The following is a 13,069-nucleotide window of genomic DNA, read 5'->3' as shown; positions in this document are numbered from 1 at the left end:
TCTTTCTCTCTCTCTTTCTCTCTCTCTTTCTCTCTCTCTCTCTCTTTCTCTCTCTCTTTCTCTCTCTCTTTCTCTCTCTCTTTCTCTTTCTCTTTCTCTTTCTCTTTCTCTTTCTCTTTCTCTTTCTCTTTCTCTTTCTCTTTCTCTTTCTCTTTCTCTTTCTCTTTCTCTTTTTCCTCTTCCTCTTCCTCTTCCTCTTCCTCTTCCTCTTCCTCTTCCTCTTCCGTTTCCCTTTCCCTTTCTGTTTCTTTTTTTCTTTCTCTCTCTTTTTCCCTTTCCCTTTCCCAAGTATAATTTATGCAAATTGTGTTACATAACATGAAATGGTTTTCTTGCATTAACAGAGTACCTCCCCCCCACCCTTAGCTTCTCCTTGTCTTGCTATCTAAACTATGTGATTGTTTCAAATACATGACAGGGAATTTTATTTAATCCAACAAATCTAGTGTATCAAAGTTTTGTGTCTACTTTAGGTGCTGACTCAGCAAAATCGAAGCTGCTTGGTACAGCATTAAGTGGTAATCCATTACACCTCAAATTCCTGTGAGGGAATAGGTTCCCGAAAGACCTGAAAAATGGTAGTTTGTTTGCATAATTTAAGTGTTTTCATCTCTAAGTATTAATAATGCAAATAATGTACCAGCACTTTTAATGGTCTCTATTTAAAAAGTCCTAGCATATTAGGTCTAAAAAGCCCAAATATGACACAGTTTGGCTTAAGTGAATAATGGGAGGACCGTAAGCCCATAAACTAGATGACTGCCAGTTATAAAATTGATGTCTAAACAATTTGTTCAGTCTTGTAAATTTGGATTTCTGTATCTACCAGAAAATGTAATTTTGAGTAATGGATAATTGTAGGATGTTTATTAGAGAAAAATGTGAAACATGTAACACTATTAGCAGATGAAGGCATAACAACAATAAACAGTATAACCACAATAGTACTGTAAAAACTCCATAGAAACTAATTGACGCTAATGCTAATGATTGCAACAGAAGGTAGATAAGAAACCTATAAAAAGTAGAATTAATGGGCTGGCTATCTAAATATGAGGGGAAGAATTACCTATGAATATGCATACAACGTGAGAGGCGTTTAACATAGGACAGCACAGAAAATCCTGTGACAGTGTGCTTTTTGGAGAAGAAACCTGGCACAGTAACCAACTCACCGTCTCGGGTGAGCTCTATGGGATAGTGCAGGTAAAAAAAATATTTTTTCATTTGTCTCTGTTTTCTTCGTCAGATGCTGACTATCTTTGCCTGGATATCCTCAGATAATATTGCCAAAATTGTTGTTTCTCTAGCGTGATTCAGCTCTTCTGTGCAGGGACTGCTGCTATGCTCTAGATCCTTGCAAGGAGGTTGAACCTCCACTGTAAACCAGGCAGTACTGAATTCCAGAGAGTTGTTCAAGTAATGTAATTAGTGCAAACTGCAGATTGATCTATAGGTTCTGATGGGAAGCAACAGTTTTGGAAATAGGAGTATGAGAACTGGGGACAGGTACACAGAAATTCTGGAAATTGTAGAGTGTAGAGGATGATGCTTCGGTCCCCAGAGCAACCTAAAGAAGTGTGGGTCACAACCACACTTGAAATTTCTTTGTCTTCAGTGGTCGAGCTCTTGACTATAGCCCTCAGAGAAATTATAGCTGTTCCTGTGTTTTGCAAAATAGTGATCCTCACAAACCATGTATCTGAACAGAGTATTCTTAACCTAAGGTAGTTTGGTTTAGTGTATGTATTCACGGAGGTATGGAAGGATCAGAAATAATATGTAACATCATATAAGATCACCCAAAACCTTTGCCTTTCAGGGTAGAGGGAGAAAGACAAAATTTGGTGTCAGCATCTCTTTACGGGGAATGCATCTGATATTACTTTTCTGATGTTTACATTGTTCTGAAAGCAGAGCAAAATTTTTTTCTTATTTTCAATAAGTGGTTGTGCTACTTCATACTTTGTTTTTACCATTTGCTTTGACTAGTAACCGAAGAGCTTTTTTTGTAAATCATACTGTTAGAATATTTCCTGCAATCTGTAAGAACAGGCTAGATGAGACTCATTTTCTTAGCTGACAAGCTTTAGATTATGATTTCTTTTTAGAATTTTAATTCTTTAAGTAAAATGCCAATGTTGTAAAAAAGATAGCACTCATATTTGATGAAGTAACTAGATATGTAATACCAGTTATTTTCTTGTGGGCATATAATAGTTAAGAAATAATTATGTGAAGTAGATTATTTAATATGTAAGACACTTAAATATGGACAAAAGAATAGCTTTGAATTATTTTCTGTCCATTTTGAAATCAATAGCAGAAAGCAGAACTGTTACAGAGTTTCTTAGGGTAGTCTGCCACAAATTTGGTGATCAGTACTGTATCGCACACTTAGTTTATTGGTTTCTTTGCTTTTTGTGTCTTGCAGTTCTGTGTGGAGCTGTACTTTAAAAAGATTATATATTAGGGAAGAGGAGATTTCCTAGCAATAATTATAGATGTATATATATACACACACACACATACATACATACACTTTATATATGTGTGTGTATGTATATATGTATTTAGGCTTTGCATTGTACTAGAAAGTTTTAAATTTCCTGAGGGTGAATGGGCTCTAATACGGTGGGGATGAATGGGGTGGGTGGGAAAACTGCCAAATAACATTTCTCTTGCAAACCATGCATTTTGTCAGGAGTTGAAATTTATGTACTAGCTTCCACTTTTCCTGTCAGTTTTTAGTAAGAATTACAAGGGCTTTAGAAAAATACATTAAGAAATTATGTTTTCAGTTCTTTCCTCTCTGACAAGTAAAGTCTTAAGAAAAATCTGATTATTTTTGTCATTTACCTGGCTAGGACTTTTGTATCCCCAGCTCTAAGTGCAGAAAATACTATCAACTTGACCATTTTTTCACCCACTCAGGAATTATGAAACTTGACACAGTAGGTTACATATTCCATGTTGAAACATTCCTTGCGCATGTGAGCCCTCATTTAGATATCCTAAATGGGATATTATTACAAAAAATGCTGTAGTGCGGATGAGAGCGTTCATATTCTAGCGCAAGAAAACATTGCAAACTTAACGTTGTATTGAACAGAAAAAGCAGTTTGAATATGCTAAGTACATGTTTTGGAGAATTGCCCTGGAAAGTGAAGGGAAAAAATGTTTAAAAGGAAGAAGTCTGCACAGCAGTCCTGCTGTGCAACACATCGTTAATCTGCTGATATGTTTGTGAAGTAGTACTATGCCATGTCAAGAATAAGTAATGCAATTATATTTCCATGAGTTTGTGGAAACCACATTACTCTTGAATTACAGAGCCGAAGGAAGAAAAGCACGTTCTTGTGGAGTGATATGAGATGTAAGCTGATGATGTGTGACATTAACTGCGAGCGGAAATAGGCTTTTTTAAAACACGTGCACCAGAAGTTTAAATTGCAGGACATGAAAGGCAAATTTAAGACTAATTGATTGGGCACACTTACATCCCTTTTCTGACTGAACTGTCTGTTTCTTTTTTCTAAGTGACTTTTATATGCCTAGGAGATTTAATTTTTCTGACACCCAAGTCACTAAGATAGTGTTTCACTGAACAGAGAAACGCCTGAATACCTTTAAAATGCTGAGCTTTAGACTTAAAAACTTGTAAATGTTCTATAGAAATGTTATTGTGGTTCCAATTTTGGATTAGTTTGTGTGGTTGAAAATATTTTCACGTAATTTACTGAGATCTTTTTTTTTCATTGTCCTGCTCTGCTGCTTTGCTAACTTTTGTACAATAACAGTTGTTTCTTGCTCTCACAAAGTATTTTCAATGATTGCTGAGAACAGCAGAGAGTCAGGAGCTAGCATCATCCAGATTTTGATGAAAGACTAAATTTGTTGATGGCAAAATTGTGATAGATATGTGTGGACTTCACCAGTTTGATTTTGCTTATGCCTGTATATGTGCTGGGTATTTGTATGTCGAAAAATGTCCATACCCAATTGTAATATGGTTTGATTTTTCTTTTTTAGCCTTTGAAAAAATGGATTATTCTTTTGTTTGTTTAACATCGCTAATGCAGTTTGCTTTTTCTTTTTATTTTTATAAGACATTTTCATCAATTTCATTCCGTGAACTCCTTGAGACGTTTGTATAAAAATTACTAGTGAGTTAATCTGTCTTTTTTTTTTTCCCTGCAAAAAATAGTTCATATAGTTCATACATTCATTCATACATTTGTCACCTTTCTCTTCCTAAAAGCTCTCTAACTTTATTGTTCTGGTTGTAAAAATATTGCGGAATCCATCCTCAATATTAACATTGTAGTGCTCATATTGTTATGTCTGCTAGTTCCTAAATTTGAAAGAAGTAGTTTGCATTAGTAAGATTTTCATGAATGCTAGTCGAAAATATGTCTTTAAATATTTCCCCTTTCTTTCCTTGTAACCTATTAGAACAGAAACAGATCCATATTTCTAAAAACGTGTCCCAGAAATGTGTTTGTTACAGGAGATTGTCACCTCTATTGTTTTTAATTACTGTATGTATATTCATATTTTAGTGATATTCCACGGATTCCCGAGACTTCTCACCCCCCGTTAGAGTCTAGTGAGTACACACCGCGTTTCTTTCACTAAGCATGGTCTTGTGCCCAGCACAATCATTTCAGTTCTGGATTTTCTGAAAGATGAGCACTGGGAGACTGCATTGGCTCCAAGGTTTTTGTATGACAAAGTTCACTGGTCTTGTGTGTTAGATTCTAAACAATATAAATTTGATTAAAAGCTATACAAGTTTCAAATGTTAGCAGGATTTTATTGTTCTCTTCTATATCTTGTGTTTTTAGTACCATATTGGTGTGCACTCTGTGGTCCAAAACATAAGAGGGAAAACAGGTATAAGGGATTGCCAAAGGAACAAACGGTGTCAGGTTTTTACTTCCTGCACCGTCCATCGTTAAGTCCAGAGTTCTTGTTTCTCTTTTTCTTAAGAAGAAAATGTTGGTTAGGTGAACTTTTTGTGTATCATGCTTCAAATGAAGGCCAACAGCATCCTGGCCTGTATCAGGAACTGTGTGGCCAGCAGGACTGGGGCAGTGATTGTCCCACTGTACTCGGCACTGGTGAGGCCCCACCTCAAGTACTGTCTCTAATTTTGGGCCCCTCACTACAAGAAAGGCATTGAAGTGCTGGAGTGTGTTCAGAGAAGGGCAATGAAGCTGGTGAGGGTCTAGAGCACAAGCCTTATGAGGAGCGGCTGAGGGAGCTGGGGTTGTTCAGCCTGGAGAAAAGGGGGCTGAGGGGTGACCTTATCGCTCTCTACAGCTGCCTGAAAGGAGGGTGTAGCCAGGTGGGGGTCGGTTGGTCTCCCTAGTAACAAGTGATAGGACAAGAGGAAATGACCTCAAGTTGCACCAGGGGAGGTTTAGATTGGACATGAAGAAAAATTTTTTCAATGAAAGAGTTGTCAAGCATTGGCCCAGGCTGCCCAGGGAAGTGGTTGAGTCGCCATCCCTGGAGATATTTAAAAGACAGGTAGATGTAGTGCTGAGGGACATGGTTTAGCGGTGGTTTTGGCAGTGTTAGGTTGATGTTGATGATATTAAAGGTCTCTTCCAACCAAAATTCTATGATTCTATAAGTTATCCAAATTCACTTCTGAATTTTGGATGGAAAGTTTATGTGTTTCTCCTGTATTTTTAGGTTCAAGTTCTTTTGAATCTCAGAAGATGGAAAGGCCTTCTATTTCTGTTATATCTCCGACCAGCCCTGGAGCCCTACGGGATGCACCACAAGTCCTACCAGGGCAGCTTTCTGTGAGCATATTTTGTTTTTCCTGAGTTGTTAATGAAAATCTATGAAGTGCTGGCCCTCAGCCCTCCACATTCCCAAGGTCTATTGGGAGGTCAAGAGAAATGTCTGCTGTTGGTAAAGACTAACATCTTTCAAATGTTTTTTAAGACCCCCAGTACATGCTCACAAACCATCACTGTAATCGCAGCAGAGTTAAAGAATTGTTGTCTTAATCCACCAGAGAGCGCAGGAATTTACATTGAGAGGAGCCCATAAAAGTGCCTTGTAACTTGTAATCCTGTACCCTCTGCATTGAAAGTGGTGACTCTTCTGCACATGCCCAGTAATCTGCAGATAACAAGCATGACGCCACTTTACCTTCTTTATGGGAGCGTGTAAAGAGCTGTGTATTTGTTAAGAGTTAAACTGTTCAGTAATGCATTTTAATTTAGATACATGCTACATCTTGGAACTGTCTATAATACTAGTCAAAGCTGTGCTTATTAAATGTACCGTGAGTACTTAGACTTGGTTTTGTACATTCTTATATTTTTTTATATTCATCATATTAATTTCTAAGTATACAACAGGCTTAAAAATTTCATGATGTTATCATTCTTTTAATAAGTGATTTATCTGTATATTAGATTTTTCATAAGAACACTTGCAAGGTGACAAATCAGAGTAAATAGATTTCAACTATGCCTTGAGTTTAGCTACAGTCTGGGCTTCCTATTTGAATATAGCTTTTAAGGTGCAGAGTTAAGACATTCGCTGGTTTAAATGCACTCACAGATACAAGATTATGCAGTGAGTACAATAAACAATGTAAGTATAATCAGGCACCACCATTTTATTCAGCTGTGGTAAATACAAAAGTCTTTGGTACGTACCATCATCTTTTCCATCAAACTTAATTAAATACTAAGGGATCTGAAATAAAAATGTATCTCATTGTCTCTTGGAAAAAACAGTGGTTACTTTCACATGTGGTTAATGTGATGCAGTCAGAAAATGTTGTTATTTCTCCGTTTTCACTCATGTTTTCTGGTAACTTGATTCCTGTAGGTTAAACTGTGGTACGACAAAGTGGGACATCAGTTAATAGTAAATGTTCTGCAAGCAACAGATTTGCCACCAAGAGTAGATGGACGCCCCAGGAATCCCTATGTAAAAATGTATTTTCTTCCAGACAGAAGGTAGTAGTTTTACAGTTCAGAAAACTATGTTGTAATTTACCATGTATTGAATCAGCTTGTAAATGGATGCTTATGAAGTAAAGAATTCCTTTGAATAATTTGTTATAGTTAGATTAATTACATAAAAAAAATTGTGTTTGAATCAGGCAAGTCAGTATCAACTTAACTTTATGGACTTTTGGATGAATGTGATCCACTGCACAGCAAATAGTTTTCTATTTTAGGCATTATCAGGTCAGAAAGAATGAAAACAGTGAGTGCTGATAAGTAGATGGCATTTTGTGATTTCTCTCTACAAACAATTTACAACAAATATTTATGTTTCAGTGATAAGAGTAAAAGGAGGACCAAAACAGTAAAGAAAAGTCTAGAGCCAAAATGGAACCAAACTTTTCTCTACTCACATGTACATCGTAGAGATTTTAGAGAACGAATGCTTGAAATAACCGTATGGGATCAGCCAAGAGTACAAGAAGAAGAGAGTGAATTTCTTGGAGAGGTGATACATACAATCACATTTCTCCTGAGTTCATTGTTTGGTTTTGAGTACATATACATATACGAATACATATACATATGCATATTTTGTATATGTGTTTGTGTGTGTGTGTGTGTGTATGTTGAAAGTCAAATTAAAACCTGGTAATTTTTCTACTAGATTCTTATAGAGCTGGAGACAGCACTTTTAGATGATGAACCACATTGGTATAAGTTACAGACACATGATGAATCTTCACTACCTCTGCCTCAGCCATCACCTTTCATGCCAAGAAGACATGTTCATGGTGGAGAAAGCACTAGCAAAAAATTACAAAGTAGGTCCAAATTCCATTCATCTCTTTTAAATTAGAAATGCTGGATATGGTGTAATGGTATTTAACTTCCATATACAAGATAAAAATACTATTTCGTAGTCTTTAAACGTAATGAAAATGTGTGGCAGAAAAGAAATGCGAATTATGAAATAGCAGCCTTTCACCTCTGTCGCATAACTTTTAAGCGTGTGAAATTTGTTGGAATTGGTTTGGTTTTCACTAGCAAAAGGAAATTGTTCAAACATCTGTTTGCATAAATTTCCTTTTAAATAGAAAGATGAAGTTCATCATTATTGGATACTTTGTTTTAATAATTAAAAGCTTTTCTATTTAATAAAAGAAAGTCCTTAAAGATTTATGAGGCTTAAAAGCACTTTTTCTCATAAAGTTCATCTCAACCTCCAATATGCCCATTGTACAACCAGATGAGAAGTGTACTTCTGTAGCAAAGAGAAATTGTTTGTGTGTATTTGGGAGGTATGATTGTTTTGGTGAGTCTGATTTTAGGTTTGTATGAGGCATATTAAAGTAGTTAATGTATTGAAATACTTGAATATCTTTGTTCATTTAAATTATTTTAAGATTTATTTAGAAATAAGGATGTGGGAGATTATTTTAAAACACGTTTCCAAGCTATTTTTCTGTTTTTTCTTGAACGTGGAAATCATTCATTCCAGCCAATGCATAGGAAATTGGTGCACATTCAGGAATGAATAATAAAAATGTGATACTGCTGTAATTACTGCATAAAGATATGTATAGAGTGAGCAAATTAAAGGTTAGTTTTCGTGAGATATTTGAACTTTTCTAAAAGCTGGCAGTGCTTTTTCCTCTTTCCCTCTCTCACCATATGCTGCCACCTCTCCTTTCCTGTTCGGCAAGCCGATTCAGTTTACTCACTGAATAGCACAAAAGCATTCTTTTTTCTTTATTAGAGTTAACTTTTTGCTGGTTTAGTGAGATAAACTTATCCCAATAGAGGATTACTGAGGACTTGAGGGAAGGAGAAGGGGAAAGGAGGCTGCAGCAGCTGTAAGGCGTTCAATTGTCTCAGCTGCCTTGTGGAACGTCACTGTCAGTCACCGCAGTTCAGTTCTCCTCCTCTATTGTTTAGACTTAAAATCATCTTTTTTATTTCAGTAGTTAAATGAAAATACTTTTACGTTTTATAACACAACCAGATGTTCAGGTATTTGTTTACCTTACTGTTGTGCAGGATCTCGGCCAATCAGTGATAGTGACATCTCAGATTATGATGTTGATGATGGTATTGGAGTTGTTCCTCCAGGTGCGTGGGTGAACAGCATGGTCCTGCTTTCTTCTTCTTTTTTGCTTGTTTATTTATTTTTTCTTTATAACATTTCAAAATATTGAGGATACTGGTTTCGGAGAATGCATTGTGAAAAAACAGTTTTCTTGATTATTCCATGGTATCTGCCCTAAATCATGGTGAATTAAAAAATTCTACTGTTCATTCATTGAAATTTCTTTTACATATTGTTCTTCATATGTGAACCACTGGATGGTTCAAATTGTTTAATTGTTTACTGCATAATGTTCCAAGCATTATTTAAAATATAAATTAAATTCAAAAAATCATTTTTAAATGGTAATTAAGATTTCAGTGTTTATTGCAAGCATTTTTTTTATTTTGCGTTTTGCTTGAAACTTAGATATAATGCAGTCTCCCATGGACTTTATTGAGAATGCATGGCTGTAGGTTAAGATGCATGTCGCATGGCTGTATCTCTTATAGTTTTCATAAGCCTTCATGAACTATCATTACCTGAATGTTCATAAGTATATACTTGTACAGACTATCGTGGTTTTACTTTTAGTTCAGCATTCCTTACATACTGAAAATCTTGAGGGTCATTTCTGATACCACATTTTTCTACTTCTATTTGACTGTTGACACAAGTCAGATGAATATGTTTCCCAATTGCCCCAACCTAACTGAAGAGTCGCTATCTCATGGCCAGTAATATATAAGTTTTTCTGTGGATCTTCCTGATGAAAATCAATGAATTAAATCATGGTGGGATTGGGAAAGCTCTCTGCCTTCCTGATTTGTGGTTAAAATAATCAGGCAATTTATTTATTTATTATATAGCCATACAAATAAATCACGTATTTTATTAATGCAATCTCATTTTGATGTTTACTGAGCCAAATTCTCCTTCCTTTGATGTTGATTGGATCCTTTCCTTTCTTTAATACATTTATCACCTGAGTTACTAGGAGGGAAATTTGATCAGGTGTGTCTAGTAATGATATTTGCTTTAATGAAGTGATTAATCTTGATATTTTTGCATCATCTGAGAGAGAGAACATTTAAAATTAAAATAAATCATAGGTTCTAAATATTTTTTACTATTTATTATTTCATTTTTTTTAGTTGGCAATGTAGATACTGGCATAGGACTTACTTACATTTAAGGTTTCAGTATACCGTATTAAGAATTGGGGCTTTTTTCTGTTGCTGGTTCTTCAAGGTATCTGTTTACTATTTGAAATAAACCTGTGATGGGTTGACCCTGGCTGAATGCCAGGAGTCCACCAAAGCCACTTTATCACTTCCCTCCTCAGCTGGACAGGGGAGGAAAAGTATAACGAAAGGCTCCTGGGTCGAGGTACAGACAGGGAGATCACTCAGCAGTTATCATCATGGGCAAACCAGACTCGACTTGGGGAAAAATTAGTTTAATTTATTACCAATCCAATCAGAGTAGGGTAATTAGAAATAAAACTAAATCTTAAAAACACCTTCCTCCCAACCCTCCCTTCTTCCTGGGCTCAACTTTACCCACGATTTTCCCTACCTCCTCCCCAACAGTGGCGCAGGGGTACAGGAATGGGTCTTGTCATCAGTTCATCTCACGCTGTCTCTGCTGCTCCTTCCTCCTCAGGGGGAGGGCTCCTCACACTCTTTCCCTGCTCCAGCATTGGGTCGCTCACACAGGAGACAGTCCTCCATGAACTTCTCCAATGTGAATCCTTCCCATAGGCTGCAGTTCTTCACTAACTGCTCCAGTGTGGGTCCCCCACAGGGTCACAAGTCCTGACAGCAAACCTGTTCCAGCATGGGCTCCTCTTTCCACCGGTCCTGTCAGGAGCCTGCTTCCATCACGGGCTTCCCATGGGGCCACAGCCTCCTTCAGGGCACATCCACCTGCTCCAGTGTGGCGTCCTTCACGGGCTGCAGGTGGATATCTGTTCCACTGTTAACCTCCATGGGCTGCAGGAGAATCTCTGCTCCGGTGCCTGAAGCACCTCCTCCTTCACTGACCTTGGTGTCTGCAGAGTTGTTGCTCTCACATATTCTCACTCCTCGTTGCAGCTGCTGTTGCTCAGCATCTTTTACCCCTTAAATATGTTACCACAGAGGTTCTGCCACCATCGCTGATGGGCTAAGCCTTGGCCAGTGGTGGGTCCATCTTTGAGCCAGCTGGAATTGACTCTGACAGACATGGGGGAAGCTTACCTAGCCGCTTCTCACAGGAGCCACCCCAGCTACCAAAACCACACAAACACAATGCAAAACCATTCTCCATCTGACAGCTGAGTGCATTGGACTCTATTTGCTGGGTCAGCACTTGAGTAACTGATTCTTACAGAAATTTCTTGGGGCTGTGCAAGCTCAGATGTTCCTTTGAAGAATGCAGGAGCCCAAACTTTCTCTGAGATAGCTGTAGAAAATTGCAAGATTTAATCTGTAGCAGTAGGATTTACAATGAGCTGAGGGTCTCTAAACTGAAACTTGAAAGGCCTGGTGAGGAAACTTCTTCTGAAGTCTACCTAATCAGAAATAATCTGGCAGCTGACCTGACCAAGCACAAACTTGTCTACTTTGAGTTTAATGGATACATGTTTGGCAATTGTAAATTGAGTTCATCTGTTTGTAATTCCTGTGTGCAGTGGATATACAAATAAGTGTGTGGGGGGTTTGTTTGCAGGTGCAACCTGAATTCTTAAAAGGGGTTAGGCTTTAGGTGCACAGGTGGAAAGAAAATTTAAGTCATCACACGAATGTGTGACAGCCTAGACAACATATGAAAATGTGTTTTGCAGTGAGAGCTGGAAAAGGTTGCCAGTCCCACCATCTACTGAATTGCTCAAGAATCTTAGGCACAGATTCACAAATGTGCCTGGACACCAAGTTCAGATATGCATTTCTTCCCTCCTATCCAACCTTCCTAACTTATCACGTTGCTAAATCTTCTAAGACTTTGGACCGCTACCTTCATTTGCACTGAACAGTACAGTATCTTCTCCATCTAACAGTCCCCTCTGTTAAAATCAAGTTGCGTGCAAGTTCCTTGTTGTGCTGCGGGGCCTTTACCCCTTCCCTCTTTCTGCCCCCCAATACCGTGGACCTCACCAGAGTGCACTGCAGGTCTCGTCTGGTCCAGATTTCCCACACGTTCTCTTGAAAGATATGCATGTGGGAGAGAATGACGAATACCCATATTTCCCCATAATATAGGATGATGATGTGGCTCAGGGGAACTCTTACCATTTGGGCATAGCCTCTGCTGGCTTCAACTAGTTTGGTCTAGGATTAAGATATTCCTTCTTAACAGAAGTAAGAATATAATAATTGAGTTTACAACATGTCATGCAAAAGAAAATGTTTCCCTTTAAAGCCCCTTTTCCTTCCTTTACGACTTACTTGCCAGTGTTACCCCCTGTGGTGCTTGTATATGATAAATAAGCTCTGTCTTTTTTAAAGGTATATTCTTACTAGTTGTTATTTTATTCTTTTTCTTGAAATATTCATATGAGAAGGAAGTTATTTTGCCTTCTTAATATCTCAAGATTTTCACAAGCATTATTGCTCATTTTTTAAACAAGAAACATAACTGCAACATGTTGAAGCACAGAAGTTCACTTGATCACCACCATAAGCTAAAAAAGGAATGATGAAAATATTTTGGCTAATTTAACTAACATTGGAAATCCTTAAAACTATAATTTCAAATGTTTTACCAATGGCTAAAGCAAATGCATATTAGCATTTAGTAATAACAGAGTAAACTATTTTCCTAAGCGGCAACAAATTGCTGCTTGTCAATAGAAGTAAAGACTGCTACATCAAAAATAATGGCACTTTGATAACTTCAAGAATATTTTAAGAAACGTATTTTTCCCATGTCATATCACAAATGTGTCTTATCTTTCATATAATTGTACTGTCCTCACTTGTTATTACTGTGTTGCCGTGATATATATAATTTTTTTAAAGTCAGTTCATAGAACTGT

The 13,069-nt window shown here is 37.2% G+C and overlaps 1 protein-coding gene across 50 annotated transcripts in view; it reads left to right on the top strand.

The window, feature by feature from the left end:
• Positions 1-13,069, top strand: part of RIMS1 (regulating synaptic membrane exocytosis 1) — a 342,439-nt gene that overhangs the window by 194,244 nt on the left and 135,126 nt on the right. For 47 of the 50 annotated variants that reach the window (XM_074581422.1, XM_074581406.1, XM_074581420.1 and 44 more), the window contains 6 exons: positions 4,563-4,609; positions 5,704-5,816; positions 6,862-6,992; positions 7,320-7,491; positions 7,651-7,807; positions 9,024-9,095. In XM_074581422.1, coding sequence (XP_074437523.1) covers positions 4,563-4,609; positions 5,704-5,816; positions 6,862-6,992; positions 7,320-7,491; positions 7,651-7,807; positions 9,024-9,095 — 692 coding nt within the window. The remainder of the gene's footprint in view (positions 1-4,562; positions 4,610-5,703; positions 5,817-6,861; positions 6,993-7,319; positions 7,492-7,650; positions 7,808-9,023; positions 9,096-13,069) is intronic. The other 3 variants (XM_074581408.1, XM_074581382.1, XM_074581377.1) reach the window with 1 other exon arrangement.

Source organism: Larus michahellis, chromosome 3 (genome assembly GCF_964199755.1).
Source record: "Larus michahellis chromosome 3, bLarMic1.1, whole genome shotgun sequence".
NCBI lineage: Eukaryota > Metazoa > Chordata > Aves > Charadriiformes > Laridae > Larus > Larus michahellis.
The sequence above is the reverse complement of the archived record's forward strand: the minus strand, read 5'-3'. Positions and strand labels throughout refer to the sequence as shown.